At 35.7% G+C, this 26700-nt stretch overlaps 3 protein-coding genes and 1 non-coding gene across 5 annotated transcripts; 2 read left to right on the forward strand and 2 right to left on the reverse strand.

Annotated features, from left to right (window-relative positions):
• The first annotated feature begins 6149 nt into the window (after positions 1-6149).
• TRNAG-UCC (transfer RNA glycine (anticodon UCC)) lies at positions 6150-6221 on the forward strand. The gene has a single exon. It is a non-coding gene; the product is annotated as a tRNA-Gly (tRNA).
• Positions 6222-6280: 59 nt separating this feature from the next.
• On the forward strand, positions 6281-8615 carry LOC145104094 (craniofacial development-like protein). The gene is made up of 3 exons (XM_079041376.1): positions 6281-6640; positions 7614-7741; positions 7822-8615. The coding sequence occupies exons 1-3, from the start codon at positions 6517-6519 to the stop codon at positions 8371-8373; spliced, it is 804 nt and encodes a 267-aa protein (XP_078897502.1). The 5' UTR covers positions 6281-6516; the 3' UTR covers positions 8374-8615.
• Positions 8616-9855: 1240 nt separating this feature from the next.
• LOC145104097 (uncharacterized) lies at positions 9856-11456 on the reverse strand. The gene has a single exon (XM_079041380.1). The coding sequence runs from the start codon at positions 11384-11386 to the stop codon at positions 10091-10093; it is 1296 nt and encodes a 431-aa protein (XP_078897506.1). The 5' UTR covers positions 11387-11456; the 3' UTR covers positions 9856-10090.
• Positions 11457-12835: 1379 nt separating this feature from the next.
• On the reverse strand, positions 12836-19248 carry ATM1 (myosin 1). Of its 2 annotated transcripts, XM_079041378.1 has the most exons (22): positions 18202-19248; positions 17991-18092; positions 17769-17912; positions 17538-17688; positions 17398-17425; positions 17137-17302; positions 16982-17045; positions 16799-16897; positions 16614-16717; positions 16364-16502; positions 16161-16279; positions 15929-16081; positions 15755-15844; positions 15598-15675; positions 15341-15499; positions 15057-15263; positions 14776-14981; positions 14532-14667; positions 14305-14434; positions 14087-14233; positions 13922-13989; positions 12836-13811 (listed from the first exon to the last, which is right to left on the reverse strand). In XM_079041378.1, exons 1-22 carry the CDS (start codon positions 18511-18513, stop codon positions 13122-13124), a joined length of 3492 nt encoding a protein of 1163 aa, XP_078897504.1. In that variant the 5' UTR covers positions 18514-19248; the 3' UTR covers positions 12836-13121. The 2 variants fall into 2 exon arrangements, with proteins under 2 accessions (XP_078897504.1, XP_078897503.1); XM_079041377.1 differs by having other exon boundaries at positions 16161-16502.
• Positions 19249-26700: the final 7452 nt, after the last annotated feature.

Genomic DNA, 26700 nt, shown 5'->3' on the forward strand with positions numbered 1-26700 from the left:
TTTACCCTAAGAATCAGTTATTCCTCGTTCATTCTTTCCTAAGGATTATCCTAAGGAAACGACACGAAGTCCATCGTCGCCACGGTTTATCCAACAGACACTAAGTCCATAGTCACCAGGGTTTAGGCACTAAGTCTGCATAGTCGCGAGGGTTTATACAATAGGCACTAAGTCCATAGTCGACAGGGTTCAGGCACTAAGTCCATAGTCGCCAGGGTTTATCTCGTTTATTGACAGTATTATTTTCGAGAGTCCGCTTGCAATACATGTCAATGGGTTTTTAGAGTACACCGGGTGAACACATCGTTCACAACACTTACAGGTTGCGAGCCTGTTAGTGTTCCACTGGACTGTCTAGAATAGTCTGTGGTTCTCATCCATACTCTGCTAGATGACGGGGTCAACGCTTGGGTAAAAGGCTTCTCTCATTGTTCACCTCTCACCCTTATCTCATGGTCTATATCGCCTCTCATCTCATCATCCAACTCATATTTCATCTACCCATGTTTTACCCAACATATTTTGTAGATATAAAATACATATACAGTTTAAATCATTCAAAACATGTATAAAACCGTTCATCCAGCATAGACAGCAAGTATTCAGACAATATGCACACATAGCATGTAATTTATATAAAATACTTCATATCTATGTTTAAGATGAAAGTAACTATGCACTCACTCGTTTAGGTTGTTTCGGCTAAAAATCGGTCGATCTAATATTCGAATTTCGGGCTGTATATTGCTATGCAAAATCTTAGAAAAATCATAACTTCCTCATACGAAGTCAGATTTTGACGTTCTTTTTATGCACACTCTCGGTTTAACATATACTACAACTTTCATTTAGATATCTAAGGCTAAAAAGTAGTTTATCAAAAATTCACTTTTTACGATTCTCGGTGCTGTGCCGGTTTTGCCGTAAAACTTCGACAGGTCATAACTTCTTCGTTATAACTCGGATTTCGGCGTTCTTTATATGTACGGTACCTTTGTGACACATACTATAACTTGGTTAAGATTATTTATTCAAAATAATCTTCTATTAAAAAGTCATTTTTTACGCTCATTGTCTCTAAATTGACTAGCCCGAATCTGCGGGCGTTACAGTCGATTCCCTTATGTGTCAAAGATCAGATGTTATCATACCATGATCGTTAAGAATAATAAATAGGTATGAGGTTGAAGTGGTTCAGCTGAAGATGTACTTGGTTGCCTCATGGATCTTGTTTCTGTTATTTGTGTTGTTTTGGAATTCGAAATTATAGGTTAGGGATTTTTTGGTAATAACCATCTGAAAATGTTTTCTTTTGGTTTCTTTTGGTGTTAGAAGCTGTAATGGTGGTTTATATATGTTGTCTTTTGGTGTAAGAAGTTGTAATGATGGTTTATATATGTTGTAATTGTTGTCTTTTTGGTTGATTGGAATTGTAATGGTTTTATGACAAATGGAATTGTAATGGTTTTTTCTTGATATGAATATGCAATTGTAATGGTTTTATATTGAAATAAAGCATGCATATATTGAGTACATTGCCATAATAGGTTACTAGTTTATATAAAGCATAACAGGTTAACAAAGCATGTGTATATAAAACTATAGTGAATAAAGCAAGAACATACCATAACAGGTTAATGCCAAAGTGGTGATTACATTGTTCCCAAAAAGTGCATTAAAGTACATTACCAAAAGACTAAAGTGTATTACCAAGTCTTAAATAACATAAAAACAAAAGTAATTGAACATAAACTTATACTAGACTTGAACCTACACCAACACTTCCCCTTCAGAATAGCAAATCATTAGTTCCCACCTTGGCCCTTACAGGTCCTGGAATTGTGTCCCTTGTGCTTGCACTTCCCACATGTCACAGTCAAAAACCTCAAGCTCAGCTTTTGAGTTTCACTTTGACATTTTGGTTGTGAACTTGGCTCTTCCCTTGCTGAATTTGACCCCTTTCATCTGCTGTAATCCTCCTTTTCTTTTTTTTTTGGCTTGCCTACTACTTTGTGGTGTGGTGGAGGGGGAAGAGTTGTTGGGCAGTCACTTTTAGGCCACATGGATCTACCTTTGATAGGCTCTACCTTGAAAGAGTACATTTCTTTCCATGTATCAAGCCAGTACACCTTATGCACATAGATGTATAGTTCTCCCACATTTTCACCATTGTCTGCCATTTCATTGAGGGTTGCAATTGCATGATTGCATGAAATTCCAATAAGCTCCCACTTTCTACAACTATAATCCTTTTGCCCCATGTCCACCACATGTTTATCACTCCATGGGACCTTAACCTGATACTTTTGACCCCCATTCCATCTTGTTTGTTACTTGCTAGAAAATGTTGTGTTTGATTCCAAAATCCTAGTACCAGTTGGACTTAGTGGACCTGCACACTTGTTTAACACCTTCATCACAGTGCACACTCTCTTCATAAGGTATTCTCTAATAAACTCCAAAAAGCTAATGATGGGTTTGTCTCTCCTATTCACAAGTTTGTTATTGAAAACTTCACAAAGGTTATTCAATAACATGTCTAAAATTACCCTACCTAGTTGTTTATTAACAGAATAACAATTAGTTAATAACTAGAGTGTAGTGAAAAGTAACCTAAAAATGACAACATACCTGAAAAATGACTTCTGGCCCAATGTTGTGGAGGGATTTTCAAAAGCCACTCATATGCCTCAATGTCATACTTCTTTAACTCTAACATCATAGCTTTAAACTCTGGTATGGTGGTGGCTGTAGCACAGTTCCACAAATACTCCTTGCATTATCTAGTCTTCCATGTCTTCCTCATGTTTTGGTATATGTGTCTTAAATAGAACATGTGTTCTGCATTAGGAAACACCTATGACATGGTTGGTATAAGACCCTGTTTTCACCAAAACAAATGACTAACTAGCAAACTTATATGTAATGAAAACTAATATGCTAACTTATATGTTAATATAATACCTTCTGTCTATCACTAATAAAGGTAAAGTTGGAATTTGAGTACAGGTCAAGATCTTCTCCAAGACACTGAAGAAACCACTTTCAGCTTGTAGTGGTTTCATTTTCAATAACAACATATGCCAATGGGTAGATTTCATTGTTGGAATCAAGTGCATTTAACTTTTGCACAATTTACATCTTTACCCTTTACCTTTTTCCCAGAGGTAGGTTCACCTACCCTACTTGTATTAACAACAACAGTTTCATCACAAACAACTGTTAACCTACTCTTGTTATTTTATATGAATAAGATATTCCTTCTTGTCTCTAAAGCATGTGTATCCACTTTATCTTTCAATTCTTTCTTGGATTAATATTTTGACCAGCATGAAAAGCCACCTTGTGCACGTCACTAGCAGAGCACAATTTTTGTTTTCCCCGACTCCTTGATCATTTTCCTTTTTCATGTTATCCCCTGAATCATCACTAAGTGAATCCCACTCATCATTATCAATTACGTCCACATCCTCTTCTTGATCAAACTCTTCATTTCTTTGACCACCCAAACTGTGACATCCAGTAAACTTTGCTTCTGTGTCAATATTTAGGTTGAAATCTTCCATATTAACTTCAACATCTTCAATAATGTTGTCCTTATCAATGAAAAAGTCACTATCTTCATCTTCATTGTTTTGACTCTCAAACTCCATATCATCAGGACCCTCTTGTCTCCAGTCATCATTGAAAGGAATATTATCTTGGCCTTCAAACCCATGAAATGGGATGTTATCTTGGTCTTCAGACCCTTCAAATGGTTAAAAGTTTGTCATTAACTTATCATCTATATGGATGTTAGATGGAATTTCATTGGAAACTTGAGGTTCATTATCCATGATAACTATATACCCCTTATTTGTAAATCCTTCCACACCCTTACCTTTATCAAATTCACCACTTACCAATGTTTGTTCATCACTACCTTCCCAATCCAAGTTAAGTTTCTTACTACAAGATGATGACCCTTTACTTTGTTTCCAACCTTTGGACCTATTAAATTTGGGGGTTGCTGACTTGTATAAGGTTGATGCTAACCCTAAGTCACCCTCATCAACTTCATTTTGGATTAGAGTAACCACTTCATGAGAAACTACAAGGGATGGGGATCTAGGAGCTTCCTTATTGTCAATCTCTTCTATTATAACCCTTCTAGGACCTTTTGGGGACATAAAATATGTAAGCAAGTTCGTTTACCCATGCTCTATGTACACTTTTATGAGTTTGTTATGAGTAACATAATGTGAGAGATTATCAGCATTACCTAATGCTTGTAGTCCAAAAACAAATCCATCATTAGGTAAACGAAAATGGTAATACATGATTTCAGTATCATCATACCCTAATTTTCTCATCATCAAGTCTAACTCATGCATAGAAAATTCATCAATGTCGACAACATCAATGTACCTAACTTGTCCATTAATGTACCTGATATTTGGAAACTTTGTGAAATTCCCTCCGTGATGAAGTTCAATAGAGAATATGTTGGGGTAACCATCTTCAAAACAGAAAGAAATGATTGTTAGAATTTTCCAACGTTTGAAACATGAACATCAAATACAGAGTGTCTTACCATAAACTTCTTAATTGTTAACATTTTCTCCAAGATTTCTGAATTCCCACATTTTCAATAGCATAGATGAAAATCAAAGCTCGAGCAATGGTTAGGGTTTTTGCGTCTCAATTAATGAAGATTGTGTGAGAGAAGACGAATGAGTGAGGTACGTCTGTATCATTATTACTAATTCAGGCTTCTTAATTCAAATGGCGGCAACGAAGGCTATAGACCAAAAAGAAGAAAATCCCCTCAGATGGAGGGCACGTGATGGCCCTAACGGCTCTAACAAAACGGACATAGGCGGAATGGACTAAAAACACGGGAAAACTTGATTTTGGATCTTCCATGCAAGTTGGAAAGTTTTTGGACCCTATCCATAGTTTTTTGGATACCATAAGGATCAATCTTGCAGTTTAAGATGTTTAAAGTTAGATTTAGAATTTCATCTATCGAATAACAATTAAGTTTGTCATCTTATTCAACTTTCTTGTTGAACTCTTCATTGTAAACGCCCTAACAAGTATGGAAAAAAAATATTTATTGGTTAAAAGAATATAAAAAAATCAATATAATTATCTTTTCCTGTTAGTGTGTATCGAGAGTGCAATCACTAATGAACCCACTTAATATTATCCTATCTAAGATTTGAGAGAATTAGAGACTTAGTACTTTAAAACTAATTTATGAGAAAGAAAAGAAGATGTTTAAAGTTAGGGAAAATTTCATATATGCCCCTCTTAAACTTCAAAATATCATATTTGCCCGGCTTAATTTCTCAATATCATATTTACCCTTCATAAACCTTCAAAATATCATATTTGCCCAAATCCTTTTTTATAATGTTTTTAATATTTTACAATCATTTTTTATACCTTAGAATTATTATCATAATTAAAAATTTTAACCATATTATCCTTACGTCTATGATAATGGAATGTGAACTTCTAAATTGTTGGAATGTCGCTCTCTTGACAAACAAAAAGATTCTTCTTCAACCCTCTCTATGGAATGTATATTTTAATTGTTTAGTTTTTTATGTTGTTGATTATTATCATGTTGTAGATGGAGGATATTTTAGATATTAGCATTGATATTTTGATGTTTAAAAAGTACATATACGATATTTTGATATTTAAGAAGGCATATATATGATATTTTGATGTTTAAAAATGACATATATGATATTTTGAAATGTTATGAAGAGTAAATATGATATTTAGCAATTTTATGAAGGGTAAATATGATATTTAGAAATTAAGATGGGTAAATATGATATTTTGATGTTTAAGAAGGGAAGAAGGGATAAGTTATAGCAACTATTAAGGTATAAAGTTGTGTCAATTGGAGTATATGCTTATGACATAAAGTCTTTGTCAATTTCAATAAAACTATTAAGTCCAAATTTATGACAAATAGTCAAATAATTAGACCGGAACACGTCAAGGACAAACTTGAAAGCCTTGTAAAAGTTATGAAGAGGCAATGCGTCGAAGTATTGTGGGCCATGCCATTTTAGGCCTTAGACCAGAAATAGAAAAGATACACTTAAAAAGAGGTACTTATATTACGTCAAAATAAGATCAAACAAGTTGCGTTTGTAGTCCAACGGTTAGGATAATTGCCTTCCAAGCAATAGACCCGGGTTCGACTCCCGGCAAACGCATTTTTCAATTTTATTTATTTATTTTCTTTTTGGATTTTAGGTTAAAAGGCTTTGTCGTCATTCTTGAGTTATTTACCGCTCAACCGATCGTCGTCAGTCGTCACTGATCGCTACTCTCAAACCCTCCAATCCTCTGCATCCACAATTGGATATTTTGTTGATACCACCTGCAAACATCTCTGCTCAAAGATTTCGATTGGGGCTTTGGTCGGGGAAGCGAACATATTGAAGAGCCTGAACCTGAAGAATCCCACCTACTTCTCGATCTATTTTCCGTTCAAAATTCTTCAATACAATGAATGATGGAGGGAAGGGCAAGTCTGTCGATTTTTCTGGAGATCAACAGCCGCAGCCGACCACTGATGTTCCTCAATCCACGCCGCCTCTAGTGATGCAAGCCAATCCCCAAACCCTTTCAGGTGCGTGCAGTGATTTATTTGTCAGAATCATCGACTTTGGCTATCTTTTATTCCTCTTAAAATTGATCATCTCTATAATATAAACCAACTTAGGGCCTTCAACAGCTCTCGGTCTTTGGTTATCATCTGCAATAGAGTAATGAGGCACTTATGGAGGATTCTTTGAATTGATCACAATCCTTACGATTTTAAAAGATGAGAATGGTTTTACTAAGTAGGTTTTAGATATGATGCTTGTTTTTCTCCCACTTTTCTTCTAATATGCAAGTTTGCACATCAAGTGTTCTTGGAAATGCCACATGCTTGTACATGGTAAATGTTAGTTAACATAGGATAAAGGGGATGGAGACAAACTGACTTTCAAGTTCACTATTCTTGATTGTCTACAGTTCGCCTTGAGACAATAAATCAGAGTAATTGTAACTCAATCTTTTCAGAACGAAGGCTTTTATCTTAAGCCATATCATCAAATTATTGAAAATGTTTTATTCTTGGCCAAATAGACCATTGTCTGCAAGTTTTTGTATTTTGGTTTCTTCCTCGACAACCCTAGACAAGTTTAGACCTGAAGATTTAAGATCCAAACCTCATCCCAGATTGTTCTTGAGAGAAAAAGAAAGCAGTTGACTATCATGAAAGGCTAGAGATTCTGGCATATGACTGCAGACCATCAAGAGTACTTTGACAAAGCTTAGGGGCTGTTTCTTTTTTATTTACTGAGCTTAATGAGTTAAGCATGACATAACATGGGCAGCTATATGTGGCTGTTTCTTTTTGACTTAATCTGGACAGAATGATAAAATGGGTTAAGCCAAAAAAAACTTGGCTTCATGTATTAAGATACTAAACCTTTTCCTCTTTTCCCTTCTATATGACTTTTAAACCATCTGTTCTGCATGATGTCTTTTTTTCACACACTTCTACTTCTATTCAAATTCAATAAATTTGGTTAAAATTTGTTCCAAAATCCCAGAGAAAAACACTAGAGTTGATGCTGTGTGGCAGCAGATGAACAAAGGAATTTCCAAAGAGAAGCTGAATTCCATTATAAAGAAGTCTCCCTCAAATTCATCTAAACCTTCTTCAAAACCATCTTCTTCCGTAAGTCTTCTCATATAATTTACATAAATAAACATTTTCAACTCAACATATTACATATTCAATCATTCGTTTTTCATTAGAGTTGGATGACAGTTCTTGGACTTGGTCCAAAAAAGACTTCACCTCTCCAGCCCACACCAAAGTCACAGCCAGAGGATAAACAAGATGGTGTTAGTCAAGACACCATGAAACTTGCAGCTGCCGCCCTTTCTGCCGCCAGGGATGCCGCCAACATGGCTGCTGTTTCCGGAAGAGGAAAAATCGAGGTGAGAGAAATGAGAGACTTTGCAGGGGAAGCCATTGAAGTAAAGAAGTTTGTTGATGCAAACACAAAAGAAGCATCAGAAAAAGAAAAAGGCAGTGGTGCACCTTCTGCAGTGGATTCGATTCTTGAACAAATTAGAAAGAAACCAAAACTAAGTGTTCTTGATAAGACCAAAAAAGATTGGGGTGAATTTAAGGAAGAAAACCGGTTGGATGAAGAGCTTGAAACTTATAAAAAGAGTGGAAATAAGTATTTGGATAAAGTCTCTTTCTTGCAACGTGCAGATTATCGTGAGTTTGAGAGGGAAAGAGATGCAAGATTAGCTGTGCAGGCTAAAAGGAAGACTGATATGCGAGAAGATGACTAATAAATACCAATATTTTATAAAATGTTTTATTGTTTCATCTTTGTTTTTAGAGATTTTGTAACATGAGCGGATATTGTTTGATAATTTTCATCTATGCATGAGATATATGCATAAGATGTGCACAAACTAGTGCATTTGGTATTTAACTTTTGTGCATTTGATATGTAATGTTGTATACATAATTGAGTGCATCTCATGTATACTTTGGTTCATGTTATGCAAAAGTCTCTGCATCTCATCTATGATCTTGTGTATGTTATTTATTAGTTAGTGTATCTCATGAATAACCTTGTGAATGTTATGCATAAGCTTGTGTATTTCATGTGCAAGCATCTGCATCTTATGCATAATCTAGTACAACTTATGTATGTTTTTAAACTTAATTATATGGGATATTGACTAAATTGACCAATTCTTTGTTTACTATTAACAAAATAGACCAACTAGTTTAATAATTTGAAAAATGACCACTGAATCTGTAATTTTAAAGAGAAAATATGAATTCGACAAACTAGGTTTGGATCAATTTTCCGTTCAATATAATGAATGAAGGAGGGCATGGCATGTCTGTCAATTTTTTAGAGGTCAACAACCGCAGCCGACCACCGATGTTCCCCAATCCACACCACATCTCCTCATGTGAGCAAATCCCCAAACCCTTCCAGGTATTTGTCAAAATCATCGAATTTTGCTATCTTTTATTCCTCTTGAACTTGATTATCTTTATAAGTATTACAATGTCGGAATTACAGGAAATAGCAATGGATTTCACTCTCTTTACTAATATAGGAAATGTATTTTAGTTTCTTACATGTAATAGCAATGTAATTTTATTTCTCTACTCATAATAGCAATGTAATTTCATTTTCTTACCAATAATAGCAACATACTTGGCTTTTTGTTTATTAATAATAGAATAACATTTAGACATATTTAGCATTCCATACATTTCTTCAAAGATTCATGACACTGGTTAAGAAAATACACAATTCATCCTTCATGGGTGGTGCTTAGCACTGACACTCTTGACATACCCAGTATATATAAAGAAAACAATGTTACTCATTGAAATCATTGTCCCTTTTTAATAACAAAATCATTTGAATCATTGTCAGTTTGCTCAATCTCCCTAATTACATTATCCCATGTTAAGTATTAATTAATTAATTGCTTTGATTGTGATTCGTATATCTTTTGTTTGAAAATCGATCAATATTAAGAAATAAGATATATTTTCTACTGTATTTTGTTGTTAAAATATTGAATTTCGGATTAATAAAATATTACACAAAATAAAAGAACTTTGGATGAACTTTAGATCAATGCAATTTGAATGCACTTGTTGTGCCAATTTGCGGAAGCATAAAGCTATAATTAAGAAGAAATGTAGAAGAAATAAACAAAGAATGATCAAAGATTAAATGTTCTTGAAATGTATGTTTATTTATGCGTGATACAGAGAAGATACAGAAGAAGAAGAAAAAAAAAAAAAAAAAAAAACTACTCTACGATATATTTATATGTGATTTAAAGTTTAAACTCATTTCTCCCATATTTACTACTACGACCCCCGGACTAGATCCTTATTTATGAATAAGATCCTAAAACTTTGTTTTAATGCCACATTTTACTACAGCACTAATTAACATTCCAATAGATGTTCTTTCTAGTTTCTAATAATAATAACTCGTCACGATTCAAATCTCCACAATGAAAACTACTTGACAAGACCCAAACTGATGATTCCCCATGAAGTATGTGGCCAGGACCTCTCCTTTGCCTTGCTCAACATAACCCTACCCCAAGAAACCCACCCTTCCCATGAGATCCTCTTGTCCCATGGACACCCCCATTCCAGCAACAGACTCACACCCTTCTTAGCCTCTCTCTCCCCTTCCTCGAATCTCCCTCTGCTCAAATAAAACTGGCTCAGCAACACATGAGGCTCACCTACAAACGGGTTCTTCTCGATACACTTCAACAACATCTCTTCACCCTTCTCCTTCTTCGACCCTTCGTCGTTAACAGCCTCCCAATACAAGTCTCTTGCCACTATCTGCTGACTTGGATCAAGAATCTTGGTGCATCTGTCGAAAACAGGTGGTATTACCAGCTCTATATCTTCATCTATGTTATCAGCTGGTACAATCCCATTAACATGCCCATCTGCTCTTCTCCTTTCCTCTGCGTACATCTCTTCTTCTCTTACCAACAAAGTGTAAATAGCTGCCATTTTCGATATCAGGTTCATCCACAGTCCGGGCTTCCCATTTCCGGGCCATAAGGTGTAGAAATTGCTGTTACCAATGAACTCCAGCCGACCATCGGTGTTGTCGTACAATGCATCTTGATAACCGTAGTATTGGTCACCGAAATCAGCTATGGTCATCAGAAGGAAAACGGCGACCACCCTTCTTGGAACAACCACTGGTTCGCCTGTTCTGATATGCTTCACCTTGATTCCGGTGGCTGGAACGATCGTTTGCAGCTTCTTCCTCCACCCTTCTTCTCTGTTCCAACCACCGTTCTCCTTGACGTCTCTCAAAGACTGTTCAGAAGCTTGGAGATGCTCCCGGAGCTCTGAATCAGTGTAACGAAACACTAGATCATCATGGATGAGAGGGTGGCGAGGTACAACGCAAAACAAGTGAATCAAACTCTCAGCGACGGGACCAACATGGTTCCGAACAGTTTCCCGGTCGGTGACGGGGTCGAAGATTGCAAGGTCATGATAGGAGTTGGAGTAAACGGAATGAAAAAGGCCAAAAAGACAAACGGAATCTGGTGCATTCCAGAGCTTGAGGATCCGGTAGACATGGTATAGGTGATCAAGAAAGGTTCCTAGCCGGTGCCAGCACTCACCAGCGCCAGCAGAGCGTAAGATGGCCAAGAGGGCTGGAAGTTTGGTGTCCACTGACTCGGGTTTGTCACGGAGGAAAGGACGAGCTGACTCAATGAGATCTTGAAGATGCTCATCGTGGTGATCAAGAGAGACTGGAGTTGAAGAGGGCATGTTTGCGGTTGCTTGAGAAGATAAGAATGGAAAAGATATATATGCATATGATGGATGGAGAGTAGATGAGACCACATTTTTATATACACGTATATGCAGTACATAGCTAGTGTCAATTTGGTAGGAATTAAGTACGTGTCAAGGAGCCTTGGTTCGTAGGACACTTGGGTTGTCAAATCGCACCCCACTCGGATTTGGAGTTTTCATTTGTGATATCAAAGACGAGTAGACGACAAAGTGAAATTGTAATCAAAACTCAGGAGTTGGTGTACGTAAACTTTTTGCCTTTGGTACGATGTCTACTCCCTTTCTAGTTTCTAGACAAGAATTGACGGTACCATGACGTAAAGTTTTATGAGTGGTTATTTTCGTTCGCTGTATCTTTTTCTTTTTTTTCTCTTTTTAAAGGACTCATAATCTCGTATATGATAATAGTAGAACAAGAAAATGATAAAATTCAATGAATCTAATCCTCTTATTACACATTATGTATTTCTTTTAAATGAGATTTAGATAATAAGGCGGATCATCGTTAATGTGTGTCTATAATTTATTAAGCAATACATAAAAAGTGGAGTTTGAACTCTCTACTTTTATGTTATTGTTTAATGTTAAAGGTCATACTTAGTCACTGATTGAAATTATGCTGAATTGGTCATTTAATTTTTTTTTAAGCTTTAAAAAATTATTAAATTTATCTTTTTTTACAATGTGATCATTATGACGGACAATATGTTTTTAATTTTAATTTTTTTGCCTATTTAAGATCGTAGAATATTTTAATTGTCAATCTAAGTTCACCTAATTTTTGTAGGTAATAATTTGTTATTAAACTATTAAAATGCTTATATATATATATATATATATATATATATATATATATATATATATATATATATATATATATATATATATAGAGAGAGAGAGAGAGAGAGAGAGAGAGAGAGGGGGGGATAGAATTTATGGGTTTAGGATACTACCAAATAACAATCATCTTTGAGTTCCTCCATATTTTGATCGCTTTCTTTGGTGGTTGTGTCTCATCAATTCCTTCTTCTTATGTTTCAATTTTCGAAACAGCATCAGAAGTCTCAAATATAAGCAATTCTTCCTGAAAGTTGGGTTTTAGTAGGTAAAAGTATGATTTTATAATTTCAGTTAGGAATACTAAGTGTGTGCACTTACATATTCAACTTCAGTCTTTGAAGGTATATCCAATATTGCATATATTTCATCTGATATTTACCCTGATTCTACAGGTTGTTCTGAAGATGGTGAGTTTATGGATATTGAGATGCACCCTACAGTTTCAAGATTGATTCCTAATGATATCACACCCGCTAGTTTTGAACCTTCAATCAATTATTACAAAGCATGTATAAGAAGCAGTTGTACCTTTTGAGAAATTATCAGCAACACAAATCTAATGAATGATCTACTAACACTTGCTTTTTCACAATAATATCTTTGTTTTTGCAAATTGTTGCATAACATGTCTGAGATAAACCTCAGTATACATATCGAATCAATACCAAGAATGATCAACATAATTCATTCACTCAAGTCGGTCATTCCCACCCGCAATAAAGTCTGCATGCATGTTCGCAATCATCAAACTCCAAAACACAAGACAACAAAATTATATGATATATGAATAAAGCGAACAACAAACCACCCACCAATAATCATATAATCGAACCACAAAACCTCACTATACACACACACACACACAAACTCAGTTAACCCGTGAAGTACTATTAAGCCTTCCCCACCATTTCTTTTTCCCCTTATCACCATGTCCATCCCCATCTTCATGTCCAAGCTTATTCAAAATGACCTTTGTCTCCCTCAACCTCACACTATAATCCTTCTTCCAGCCTTCAAACATCTGTTTCAGCCTCCTAAGTTCATGATCCGGGTTCAAATTGGCAGCATCCGTTTGACCTGATTTCACCTCAACCAAAAACTTAGCATCATCACCAAACACTTGACTCCTTTGTTCAAACTCTTCAGCCAGTCTGCTTATCACACTCAAACCCGCACTCATTGGTCTCATATTGTCATGTCCATTTCTTCTAGCATTCCCATTTGCACTCCCATTTCCATCCCATGTGTCATCATTTGTTATATTGATGGAAGCATCAGAATTCCTTTCAGAAGTGGTATTATTATCATCAAGTGAAAGGCTCTTTTTAGCTATTGAGAGGCTTGATTGTAATGAACGCATTTGTTTCTGCCATACTTCTTCCATTGATTTCATTTTGAGCTCGTATTCTGACCACCTGCTTTCGTATTGTTGCAGACGTTGGTGTAGAATATCGTTTTCTTCTTCTTTTTCTCTTAATCCGGCTTCTGCTTTAAGGATTCTTCTCTGTAACTCAGCAAGATATGATGACTTCACCACCACTTCATCTGACTCATTGCCCTGTTTCAAAAATTTAACCTCACTTTGTTATTTTCTCATGAAATTAAAATGTGAGTTGTGACATGATTTTATATTTGATATGTTATTAAACAGAATCTCATTAAGTGTACCTTTCCAGAACCGAATTGAAGTAGTGCAATGTCCCCTGAGCATCTTCTAACCAACCACCCTCGTATAACTGAAAAAAGCGACATCATTAATTTGAACTATTTTATCATTGAATTCGCAAAATTCAACTTTTTCCCTAATATCATGATATAGAAAAAATAATATACCAGCTTGTAACACAACAGTAGCGCCATGAATGTCTTCAAATATTTTTCTGCTTATTTTTGATTTAATCTGTTTTTGTATAACAACAGCCGCCCTATGTCTCTGTAGCAATACCACAAACTCCTTTCTGGTTTTTTCACCACGAACATCTGTAGAAAAATATTATTGTTAATATCTCCATATTTCTTCTACATAAAAACAAATAAATAAAAAGGCATACATGACTGAAGAGTGAAAATCCCTCGTTTAAGTTCCTTCAAATATTGACGAGCTTTGTGACCTCTAAAGCAGCTTTGAACACGCAATATGCCATTAAGAGTTCGGTTCCTTGTATCCTCGAGCTTTCCAATCTGACATATAAGTTTATATACATATAATGTATAGCATCAGTTTTTGTAGTATAATTACTAATATTTAAGAAATTTAAAAAAAAAATGTTGATCTAACCTGTCCAGTTCTAAAGAACAACTTTGTGTAACCAATTTGATACATTTCAGGAAGAATATCAAACTGGTGAAGAATGGCAACCGATACACTTAGTGGATCTTGTAATGCAACATGCTCGAGCAAAAGAAACCCGTATCTAATAATAACAAAAAAAAAAAAAAAAAAAAGCAAGTAAATATTGCTTTAAGTTAACTAGATAATGAAAAACTATTATAAAAGAAAGAAAATAGTATATAATATATACCTTCTTGCAAATTTCTGATGTGTCATTCTTGTTGGGAATCCAGAGCGTGAAATCCTAACAACTTCCAAAACACCACAACATCTGAGCTGTTGCAACACAAGTCCTTGATGATAAATCCCAGGGGATTGTGAGTTGTTTGGTTTAATGCAACGTATGAAATGGGGTGTGGTGCTTTCTAATCGTTGCATTAATTGAAAAAGTTGTCCCTGAACAAGATCAAACACATCTAAATTAGTATTATATTATATAACTTGTTAAATTCCAAAAATAACCTTCAATACCTTAAACTTTGTGACAACACTAAGCTTTTGGGAATCTGCTCCACCTGATTTGTGTAAAGGTCCAAGAACAGGCTTTTCTGATAAAGAGAGCATATTTGAGGCGAATGCTTGTGGAAGCTCACATGTGCAAGAAGACAAAAGTTGAATGGAATCCAGATGTAATAGGTCACGGTTTTTTTCTAGAAATCCGGTTGTATCATACATAACCTGAAGAACAAAAAAAACAAATTTTGTTAACACCAATTACCATTTTGGTTTAGATGAAATAAAGATGGATTGTGTACCTCTCCTGCATAATGATGAACTGTGAATGCTTTGCCTCGTTCTCCTCTAAAACATGAATTGGATTTCAAATGTTGTTTTAGTTTGGCTGCAAATGTCATGTCTGTCCCATTTGGGAAAGTTGACTCTTCATCTAATAAAGTCAATAGACCCAATGGTTTCTGTAATAAAATACAAACAACATTTTATAAAATACGTATTCCATTAAAAAAGAATGTATTCAAGTTTTAGATGATAATAATAATAATAGGCAAGGAACCTTTTCAAAAAGGTTGAGACAATCTTGATTGTCTTCAAATTCCACTTTTGCCCAATCAATCCCATCTTGAATGTATTCCTAAAATGTCGACATCAAATTTTAGTTCACGTTACAAAAAGTTCAATTGTACCAAAAAAAATAATAAAACACCAATTACCTCCTGTTCCAACTTGAATAAATGGCGATTGAAATGTTGTTGTAATCGCTCGTTTGCATAATTTATGCAAAACTGTTCAAAACTATTTACCTGAAAATACGCAAAAATACATGAGTTAAGTTAACCATAAAGTATTTGATATAAAAATTACACACGATAAAAAACTTTTTATACATCGAATGATTCGAATCCATATATATCAAGAATGCTAATAGATCTTCCAGTGCGACGCTTGCCTACAGCAAGTGATTTGTTGATTTGTTCCACCAACCAATCAAACAAACAAGAATATATTGATTTTGCCAAAGCATCCCGTGTGTCAATCGCCTGAAATAAGGAGAATTTTTTATAAATCAATATTGTTTTTTGTTATTGTTTTTTTTTTTTTGTAAACTAATATTTTTACCTGGGCTAGGGTTAGCTTTTGAACAATATTATCATTACCAACTTTCATTTTCCGTGTAGATAAAGCAAGCTTTAAATCATCAGCCTCACAACCAATTAATTTAGCCACATTCAACAGAGCTGCAATGCACAACAATATAAAACTTATAAGATGAAAAGCATAAAATATAAATATAAATTTTAATATCAACCAACAATTTTTACCTTCATCAATCACAGGTTCCACATGGTTTTCATTATCAACAATTGAAAATGTCACATCTCCTAACCACAACACTGCTGCAAGCATGGAAAAAGCATTTTCTTGATTCTCTTTGCTAACATGAACCGCATCCAGGGCTTCCTGAAAATATTTTATAAAAAAAAAAAAAAAAAAAAATTAAAATCTCTGGTTTATTTTAAAATTTAAATGATTTTAAAAAATGAAGTACAAGGTTTCATTCAAATACAGTACCACTACAATACGAAATTCTTCAGCATCATCAACCCCATGAATTGAATAGCAAGTGCTCTGCTGTAAGTATTTGTATTCATGAACACTCTTCAAGTTTAATTTCTCTGTAACAGAAAAATAAAAAGATAAGTGATAATAAATATTTTTTTAAAAGTAAATGAAAAAATCAGGAAATTAATACAAACCTCTAAGAGAAGGTGGAGCTCCAGCACAAAGCTGATAAAATGAATGATATGATCTTTCTCCCTCTGTGCATTGAACAACTCTTGACTTTTCAAGCAGAACTACAAAGATTGGGGATTCATAAGACACAAATGTGACAATAAAAAAATTCAATATTACAATATAAAAGAAATGTGACATCTTACATGTTTGGATCTTGGCACCCGATATTTTTCCAGTTTCACTGAAGTGAATTTCAATCAATTTTCCCTGAAATTCATTTGGGATATTATTAAAATGATTCAAAAAGTAGCAAAATAGAACTTCATTTTCCTAAATATATAAAGAAAAATCAACTTACAAAACGACTTGAGTTGTTGTTTCTTGATGTTTTTGCATTACCAAAAGCCTCCAAAATTGGATTAGTTTTGAGTATCTCATATTCTATTCCACTTCCACCTCCAAGAGCAGCCAAATATTGCATTGCTATCTTTGCTGTTTCAGTTTTTCCAGCTCCACTTTCACCACTACACAAAAAGAAATAAAAAAAATTGTATAAATGCAATATTATATTAATTGTACAAACACTTTTCTAATGTCCAATCAAGAGAGTTTGACTAACCTTATCACAATAGATTGGTTTACTTCATCTACAAAGAGGAAAACACCAAAAAGAAAAAGCACGATTTACTGATTGGATTACAAAAAGTGACAAAAACTAATATAAGTAATTAAGTATAATAGGAAGAAGGTTACAGAAACCTCTAATCATTTCCCTGATAGCTGTATCAGCAATGGCATATACATGAGGGCTGTCTCTGGATTTACTCTTATACCCTTCAATATAATCACTCCCATACAATGGAATTTTCTTGAAAGGGTTGATGGCAACTAAAACTGGTCCTGCCTTTGACTATAATTCAAAGAAACAAACACAACATGAATTAAATAATGCAAGCTTCAATAATTGTAAATAATCGCTAAAATACTTACATAGATCATGTCTCTATCATATCTGTATTGAAGATTATACAAGACTGATGGTTCGTTTAGATAACTTAGTTGCATGAGATCATCTACACCATCAAGGATTTCTGGGTTTGCAGGTAATAGGCTGTCAGAATTCACCTTTAAAACCTAAATTAAGAAGTAAATTCAGAAGTTGTGATTAGTAGAAGCGACATGTAGAAAGAAGGAATCAACGAAGTAGCTTACTTTTCCTTCAGAAAATGAGATGAGTGACTCGTTCCCTGAAATAGATAGAATCTTGGCGAGCTCCCAATTCCCATCAGAGGATTGATACCATGACTGAAGCTTCTGAATCACAGTGAAGAAATTAGCCAATTAGGTCATTTATCTGAGTGAATTCATCGAGCATTCAGACAAGAAACAAGTAAGGGAGTTGTAATTTGGAGTCCAAATTTACCTTCTTAGCAATATATGAGGCAGTATCGCCCCATTTGGTTTCACCCCATGAAGAAAGAACAGATCCTTGAGGAGAAATCGACGGATTAACATCTTCATCATCCATGGAAGGTCTATCATTCATGAAGAAAGTTGATCTGCGACCATATGGTGAATCATCATCAACAATCTGATCAGTGTTACCATTCTCGGGTATACTAACAGAGATCATACTGCTAGTACTGCTTGTAGACTTTTCGGCTGAACCCATAAACCTATAATCCACTGGCAACGATTTAATTGACTTGAAGCGAGGAGCTCTATCGGTCGACATTATTAGCAGAAGCCGATCCTTGAATGCAAGTAACTAAAAATGGAAGTATAGAACAAGTTCAGTTCTTAGATAACTAAAAGGATCACAAAAAGGTGATAGCCCATCTGCCCGAAAAGTAATAATCATTAACACAAGGTCCTACTGGCTGACTTATTAATGGAGGGAGGGGACCCTAAATAATATCGCTATAGTGCTCTTCGTTCTTCCTTCTTGATCAATCTCCCGACAACTTCAGCATCAAATCGAAATCAACAACGAAAAGTTGCACAATAATACTCCACTTCAAAAGAAAAACATACCCTCTTACCAAACTTGTTGCAGATGTATAAGTAACCTAACCTGTCGCGATCTAAACACAAATCCTGAAATTCACCCTTTTAACACAACTTGAACTCGATTTTCACCAACTTCACTTAAACCAACCACAGATCTTCGAGCACCCAAGTAGTGAAACTGAATGTTACACAAGAAATTACCTCTTTCAACTTGCACAATTAGTTCTTGAAAACCCCAAAAGATCCGTTGCCTTATCTCTACAGTACAGATCTCAATCCAACAAGAACACTCAAGAAAACAACAACCCAATTTCCCCAAAGATGAATGAGAGAAGATGGAGAGCTTAAACCCTAGTACGTGAAAGAGGAAATGGTCCAAGGCACATGGAGAGAGACGATGGTTGCCGCTCTGCTTTTTCACTTTTTCATTCTTTAATCTCTCTCTCCAACACACATTCTTTCTCCATAAAATACTTATATATATAAGCTACTCCTTTCACCACACCAAAACTCACTAGCTACACAAAACGTACAACTGTTTCAACACAACGTACAGCCTCTTACTGAACCATCCTTCTGTACAACAAAACTTTTCTTCTGGAATAATTTTTCTTCTTCCAGAGCAAAATTCACTAACTCCTGAGACTCGTGCAATTTATAATGAGAAAAGTACAAGTATTTTCAAAACGTTACTCTGTGACTGGAGATTTATGGTGTGGAATAAAAGGTTCTAACTGGTGGGGACTTTACAACCTCCAAATGTTTTCGCCATTTTTGCGCACCAACCAAATTTGAAATTTTAATATTTGTGGTATGCGGGCGGTGGGAAGTCTTTTATTCGATTTATATTTTTTTAATTATTATTTTTAAGTTATTTATTGTGGATTTTATTTTAGGAAACTTTTAAAGGAGGCATGTGGCATCATTCAATGTAACATAATATTGTGGAGTACGATTTTTGTAACGTTCATTGATGCCGTTTTATGATCATAAATTTTTGTAATTTAATACCACATATATTTTTGAGAGAATCTTAATTTTATTTTAGGAAAAGATAGTGACGAGTATTTCATATTTGGGAAGTTTTCTTCTCTACCTTTTTTTCTCAAAATTAACATAATGAGTTGTAAGAATATACTCAAGTATTTGCGAAGGACAAAGGACTGGGTCCTTGTGCTTGGTGGCAGTGATACTTTGAGAATAGATGGTTACAGTGATGCCAGCTTTCAAACGGATAGAGATAACTTCTGTTCTCAATCAGGCTGGGTATTTTTACTGAATGGAGGAGCGGTTACTTGGAAAAGTTCCAAGCAAGATACGGTGGCTGATTCTACTTGTGAATCGGAGTACATAGCAGCGAGTGAAGCGTCGAAAGAAGCAGCTTGGTTAAGGAACTTCATCGGAGATCTCGGAGTTGTTCCTACCATCCAGGAGCCTATGGAACTGTTCTGCGATAATGAAGGAGCGGTTGCCTTGACAAAGGAACCAAGAGATCATGGTAAAACCAGACATATCGACAGAAAGTACCATTTTATCAGACATAGAGTAGAAGAAGGCCATCTTGTAGTAAAGAGGGTGTCATCTGAAGATAACCCAGCAGATCCCCTCACAAAGGGTCTGAGTAGGGCTAAGCATAGTCAGCATGCTCGGAGCATAGGACTGAAAGATGATATTAGTTTTAGTAGTTAGATTAGTTTTTGTTCTGAAACTTGTAACAAAGTAAATGTAATTGACTTTTGGTGATTAAATAATAAAGTATTATTCATAAGTTTAGTTACTGCCTTTTGTCGATTGTTTGTTATTGTGTTTCATATTTTGCATGTTTTACTTCCCGAATAATTTAATTATTCAAACTCCACAGTCGCTCGTACTTTTGGAAGTAAGTAGTGAATTAAGACTGTCATGAACTGGATTGTAGATTGTCTAAGGATAGACATGGCAATAGAATTGCTGCAACGTTCATGAGTACTCAGAAATTGAGATTTGAGTATTGGATAAACCCTCGCTCAGAGTATCACTTCATGGAATTCATCACGAGTAATACTGAGACAATAATATCTTATAATCTTGAAACGAAGATATATGAGTTGTAATTTACAAAGTCGGTTATACATTGGTGATATGAAAACGCATCAGTAACTTGGTGTTTAAAAACGTATTGTCATGTATAATTTGATGAGAAAAAGATACAAGCATATGAGTCAACGTTTATTCGTTCCTTTTTCCCTAACCGGAAAAGCAATATCTGTGGGCCCCTCGATGATTTGGTGTTGACTTATGTGCTGGGCCAGCCAGGACTAAATTGATGTGTTCAATTAGAAGTCCTACATCATCACAAATAAGAAATCGGGAAACATAGATTCTAGACAAAGAGATTGATTACGTTCCATGTCTTATGTCTGGGGATATCTTGCAGAACGAAGGATTATATGATCACTTATCTTAGGACATGTAACTGACTGGGTCAGAGTTCAGCAGCAGCTTTTGGAAGCTACAATTTGTTGGTCAAATTTAGAAGGCATACTAGCAATTATAGTTATAGACTTATCCAAGTGGGAGACTGTTGGATTAGGTGTCTAAGCTCATAACTATAATTGGTATGTACTTGAATTGATAGCAGCACAATCCTTTTGGGTTGCCCTCAACCTAGCAACTAGACAAGGAAATTATGAAAAGAGAGATATTAATTTATAAGATTAATAAATTAATATAAATGATTTATTAATATGTTAAAAGATTAATATATTAATTAGAAATCATTATGTTTAATTAATAGTTAGCCAGAAATTAATCATAATTAATTTTGGGGTTAAAAATATTAATTATAAAGTGCAGGGACTAGTTTGCAATTATCTAATAGTTGAGTGGAAGGATCCAGAACCTCCTTGGAAGGAGGTGGACGAAATCTATAGGGGAAACCCTAGGGATTTCGTCCAAGGGGCTTTGGATAAGTCCTTTGGGTTAGCTTAGGCCCTAAGCAAAGGAGCATTAGGGTTTTCCCTAAACCCTAGATCCCTCAGCTATATAAGGAGCCTCCCAGCTCACAATTTCGGCCACTCCTACCTTGGAAGAAACCCTAGGCCGAAAATTGCATGCCTTCCCTCTCTCTCTCCTTCAAGTTTCCTTCTTGCTAGTTCTTGGGTGTGATTCCATTAGAGGCATTACATTTGTGGTGCTAAGCTTCCAAGAAGATCAAGATCAAGATCAAGAGGATTGTCAATTGTTTGCTATAACAATTGAAAGGTATGTAACTTTTAAACCCTAGTTTCTTAATTTCGAAATTAGCCTCTCTCCTCTAGGGTTCTAGTTTACAATTCAAAGTTGTATGTTCAATAGTTAAAACATAGATCCAAAGTAGGTTGCATGTGAACTTAGGAATTGTTTTTCTAGTTTATTTGTTTTACCTAAAACCCATCATAAAGAACGTTGGAATCCGAGTTATAACGAAAAAGTTATGACATGTCGAAGTTTCGCGACAAAACCGGTACGACACCGGGAATCGTAAAAAGTGAGTTTGTGATAAAGTACTTTTATCCTTAGTGACCTAAACTAAAGTTGTAGAGTACGACTCCACCTACACTTAGATATAAAGAACGTCGAAAAGGGAGCTCGTATGCAAAAGTTATGACCTTCCAAATATGTAGTTGTCTGAGGGCATGACATGTGGCAGAAACCCTAGCCGCCTCAAGTCCACGACGTGAAATTAGTCAAGGACACTAATCGAGGCTAGAAAAACACGTGCTGAGTCTACGGGAGTGATGTGTTAAGATTCCACGACGTGGACATAAAGGTCACGACGTGGAAATGTCATTCAAACACCTTTCGAAGCTAGAACGCATATGGCAAGCCTACAAAGTGATTCAACCATGCGCCACGACGTGAACATCAAGTCCACGACGTGAATGGGCCCAGAACAGCCTATAAATAGCAAGCGAGACCCTTTCTGTCCTTACACCAAACCTTCTTCCGCTCTCTCGTTTGCTGAAGGCGTTCCGTGTTCCGAGCCCGACGATCACGAACTGCTGACCGTTTCTAGTTAGATTCTATCAACTCACGCTACTAAGGTGAGTGCATAGTTACTTTCATCTTACACATAGATATGAAGTATTTAATATAAATTACGTACTATGTGTGCATATTATTTGTGTTCCTAATATTTATGTTGGATGAATGATTTATACATGTTTTAAATGATTTAAATTGTATATGTATTTTATATCTACGAATATGCTGGGTAGAACATGGGTAGATAAATAATGAGAGATGAAAGATGATATATATAAATATTCATAACCCGTAGGTGTTTTTGATTTACTTGTTCACCTGATGTAATCTAAATATCCTGGCAGCTGCGCCAAAATGATAATATTGACAGTTGTGCCTAATAGAGAACGTCATAATCTGGCAGCTGCGCCTAAATGATAATATTGGTAGTTGTGCCTAATAGATACAACATAATCCTGTCAGTTGCGCCTAAAGGATAATATTGACAGTTGTGCCTAATAGAGAACGTCATAATCCTGGCAGCTGCGCCTAAATGATAATACTGGCAGCTGTGCCTAATAGATAACATTGGCAGCTGTGTCATAAGCAGCGATGGACTTCGTGCCTATTTCTTAGGACAAACATTAGGAATAAATGAGTGGATGGTAGACGATTCTTAGGATAGATCCTTAAGAATAAAGAAGATAATGGGGATGGGTAATTAGGTTGATTGTTTGATGATTAAACATAATAATTATATTATCGTGGGTTGAAAACCCTATGTGCTCACCAGGTTTTCCAACCTGACCCACTCAGTCTATTTGTATCACAAGTGTCGATACAAAGCTACATTACATTGAGAGATTAAAGGAGATGTAAATCACTAGTGTAAATGAATGAAATGTCTGTTTATGCTTATGTTTCTGTATTGACGATGACATCCCAAAGTTTTAATATAAACAAAATACATTTCTTCGGAAATGCTTTGATAATATCTTTATCATGTTTTCTGGGAACAAATTCCGCAATACTTTTCTTTAAAAATGATACTATGATTTTTAAAATAAAGCATAAACAAAACGGTATTTCGTGGCCGTGAATTTGGGGATGTCACATTAATGGCAACTTAAGGCATATACTCAACCATCAAGCACTTAATCCTTAAAATCTCAAGACCACAATTTCCAGAAGGGTTTCCTACTCCTAAACCACCATAAAAATCAATGCTTTTTGGACATGCATGTCACTTCCCAAACTAGGTAAAAATCATGAAAAAATGAGCTCAAACTTATTCATGGGACCAAAAAACTCCAATAAACTATATATCTACAACATATAACACCAAAAGGATCTCAAGGATCCACAAAGTTGCTAACTTTATGAGATCCATTCCTCCAAACATCCACCACATGAAGAACAGGGACAACGAACTTAGATCTAGAAATATGCAACCAAAAAGCTTGAATCTTGGGCACTTATAAAGGTCCATAATATACACAATAGGATGATGATGAGGTTTCCTTGCTAGATTAACACACTATAACACCAAGAGGATAGGGTTTCAGAGGTTTGAGAGTGATGGATGCTAAAAATGAAACCTTAAATCTGAGATTAGGTGTTTAAATACGAAGGAAAACCCTAAAAGATCATGCAGCCCTTGCCACGTCGTGGTATTCTTCCGGGTACGCGTTCTTATTTTGGCTCGTCATGTCGTGACCACCCTATGGTCACGTCGTGGCACATAATTTTTCCCAAAAATCATATATTTGACTCCTTTATGCCTTATATTGATATAATCTGGAAAACGAGTGTTACATGCTTTCTGGCTGAAAGGGTAAAAATAATTATTTTGGTTATCCAAGTAGAAATATACCCCTCACATCACATCACATCAGAACCCCACGTTGAGATTTGTATATTTTATCCACAATAATCTCATCACAGAGAAGAGGACCTAAAACAATTAATAGATTATGTAAAAATAAAATTAAAACTACTGGTAACAGCTTGGGATTTCAATCAGCTTGGGTTGTGGGTGCGGCAAGGAAGGTATCTCAGCTTCAAGCACCAATATTGTAACGCCCGTAGATCCGGGCTAGTCAATTTAGAGATAATAGGTATCTAAAACGACTTTTCGACAAAAGATTATTTAGAATAAATAATCTTACCCAAGTTGTATAATATGTCTCAAGGGTTCCGTACATATAAATAACGCCGAAATCCGAGTTATAACGAAGAAGTTATGACCCGTCGAAGTTTTACGGCAAAACCGGCACGGCACCGGGAAGCGTAAATAGTGAATTTACGATAGAGCGACTTTTAGCCTTAGCGATCTAAACAAAAGTCGTAGAATACGTTAAACCGAGAGTGTACATAAAAATAACACTCAAATCTGACTTTGTATGGGGAAGTTATGATTTTTCGAAGTTTCGGCTTAGCAGTGTACAACCCGAAGTTCGAATATTAGATCGAGCGGTTTTTAGCCGACACAACCTAAACGAGATCGAAGATCTCGTTATTAGTAGCATAACGATAAAAAAACAGACGAAAACGGACGTCGGATGAAGAAGTTATGAATTTTTAACGGACAAATCATGTCCCGGCCTGTTAAAAATATAACTTTTAAAATAAAGTCAAAATTAGCCGACGAAGTCTAAACAAAAATTGTAGAGTACGTTCCCGCCTACGCGTGGATATAAAGAACGTCAAAAACGGAGTTTGTATGCGAAAGTTACGGATTTTAGAAGATAATTAGTTTTTGGGTAATCTGCGAGTGACACGTGGCGCAATCTGGGCCATACCTTCTACCCCACGGCTTGGAACAAGATGGGGACACGTGGCAATGAACGCGCTGCATTCGTTTTGGGAACGCGTTGCGTTCGCACCGAACTCAGCCTATAAATATAGGCGCAAATCACACCAAAAACTCACATCTTTCCAATTATTTCTCTCTCAACACCCCCAATCTCTCCCTCCCAATCCCTAGCAACTTCCAAGTGCTAGAGGCGAGTCCCGGAGCGCCAGAAGGCTCCGAGAAAATAGCTTTTTACTTCGGAAACGTTGCTCCAAGCGAAGCCCGGTTTTCTATAAAACCCGCTGTAAGTGAGCTACGTCCACGCTATTTTTAATATAGCTTTTATTTAATTATAGTAACGTTATTAGGGACTTAAAATAATTATTTGGACTAATATTATGAGTTATATAGAGTGTTTTTTAACGTTTATATAATAGTAATAATAGCTAGACTATTAATTAGTCGTGGTTAACGTTAGACTAAACCCTAGTGGTATTTATACTAGGTTTTGTCAAGGGAAAACTGTTTTGAGGTAACGAAGTGTTGTCCGAGTACCGAGTCACCACCTAATCAAGTGAGTGCATAGTTACTTTCATCTTACACATAGATATGAAGTATTTTATTTAAATTACGTGCTATGTGTGCATATTGTCTGAATACTTGTTGTCCATGCTGTGTGAAAGATTTTTATACATGTTTTAAATGATTAAAACTGTGTATGTATTTTATATCTACAAATATGTTGGGTATAACATGGGTAGATGAATGATGAGGGACGAAAGCTGATATAGAGGAAAATTGGTAGTGTGGACATAGTGCCCTATAGGTGGCCATTGGTAGCAATGGACCTAGTACCCTATAGATGAGCATTGGCAGATGCGCCATAACCTGTAGATGTTTTTGGATCTACGAGGTACTCTAAAACATCCTAGCAGCTGCGCTCTAAGGATAGTATCGGCAGCTGCGCCTAATAGAGGACATTATAACCGTGACAGTAGCGTTTAAAGGACAATACCGACAGAAGCGCCTCATAGAGAATGTAACAATTATGGCAGCTGCGCCTAAGTGATAATATTAGCAGCTGTGCTTGTCAACTGTGGCAACGTTGGACTTCGTGCTATTTCCTTAGGATGA

Source organism: Lactuca virosa, chromosome 4 (assembly GCF_052849685.1).
Source record: "Lactuca virosa cultivar CGN04683 chromosome 4, Lactuca_virosa_CGN04683_v6, whole genome shotgun sequence".
NCBI lineage: Eukaryota > Viridiplantae > Streptophyta > Magnoliopsida > Asterales > Asteraceae > Lactuca > Lactuca virosa.

What these genes read in the sequence shown, in the direction of transcription:
- LOC145104094 (XM_079041376.1), top strand. Translation starts at nt 6,517, where the DNA reads ATGAATGATGGAGGGAAGGGCAAGTCTGTCGATTTTTCTGGAGATCAA. An exon ending in CAATCCCCAAACCCTTTCAG is followed by an intron (nt 6,641 to 7,613) that starts GTGCGTGCAGTG and finishes CCAAAATCCCAG; the next exon opens with AGAAAAACACTAGAGTTGAT. An exon ending in CTTCAAAACCATCTTCTTCC is followed by an intron (nt 7,742 to 7,821) that starts GTAAGTCTTCTC and finishes GTTTTTCATTAG; the next exon opens with AGTTGGATGACAGTTCTTGG.
- LOC145104097 (XM_079041380.1), bottom strand. Translation starts at nt 11,386, where the DNA reads ATGCCCTCTTCAACTCCAGTCTCTCTTGATCACCACGATGAGCATCTT.
- ATM1 (XM_079041377.1), bottom strand. Translation starts at nt 18,513, where the DNA reads ATGTCGACCGATAGAGCTCCTCGCTTCAAGTCAATTAAATCGTTGCCA. An exon ending in ATGGATTCGAATCATTCGAT is followed by an intron (nt 15,845 to 15,928) that starts GTATAAAAAGTT and finishes GCGTATTTTCAG; the next exon opens with GTAAATAGTTTTGAACAGTT. An exon ending in GTGTTGTCACAAAGTTTAAG is followed by an intron (nt 14,982 to 15,056) that starts GTATTGAAGGTT and finishes GATCTTGTTCAG; the next exon opens with GGACAACTTTTTCAATTAAT.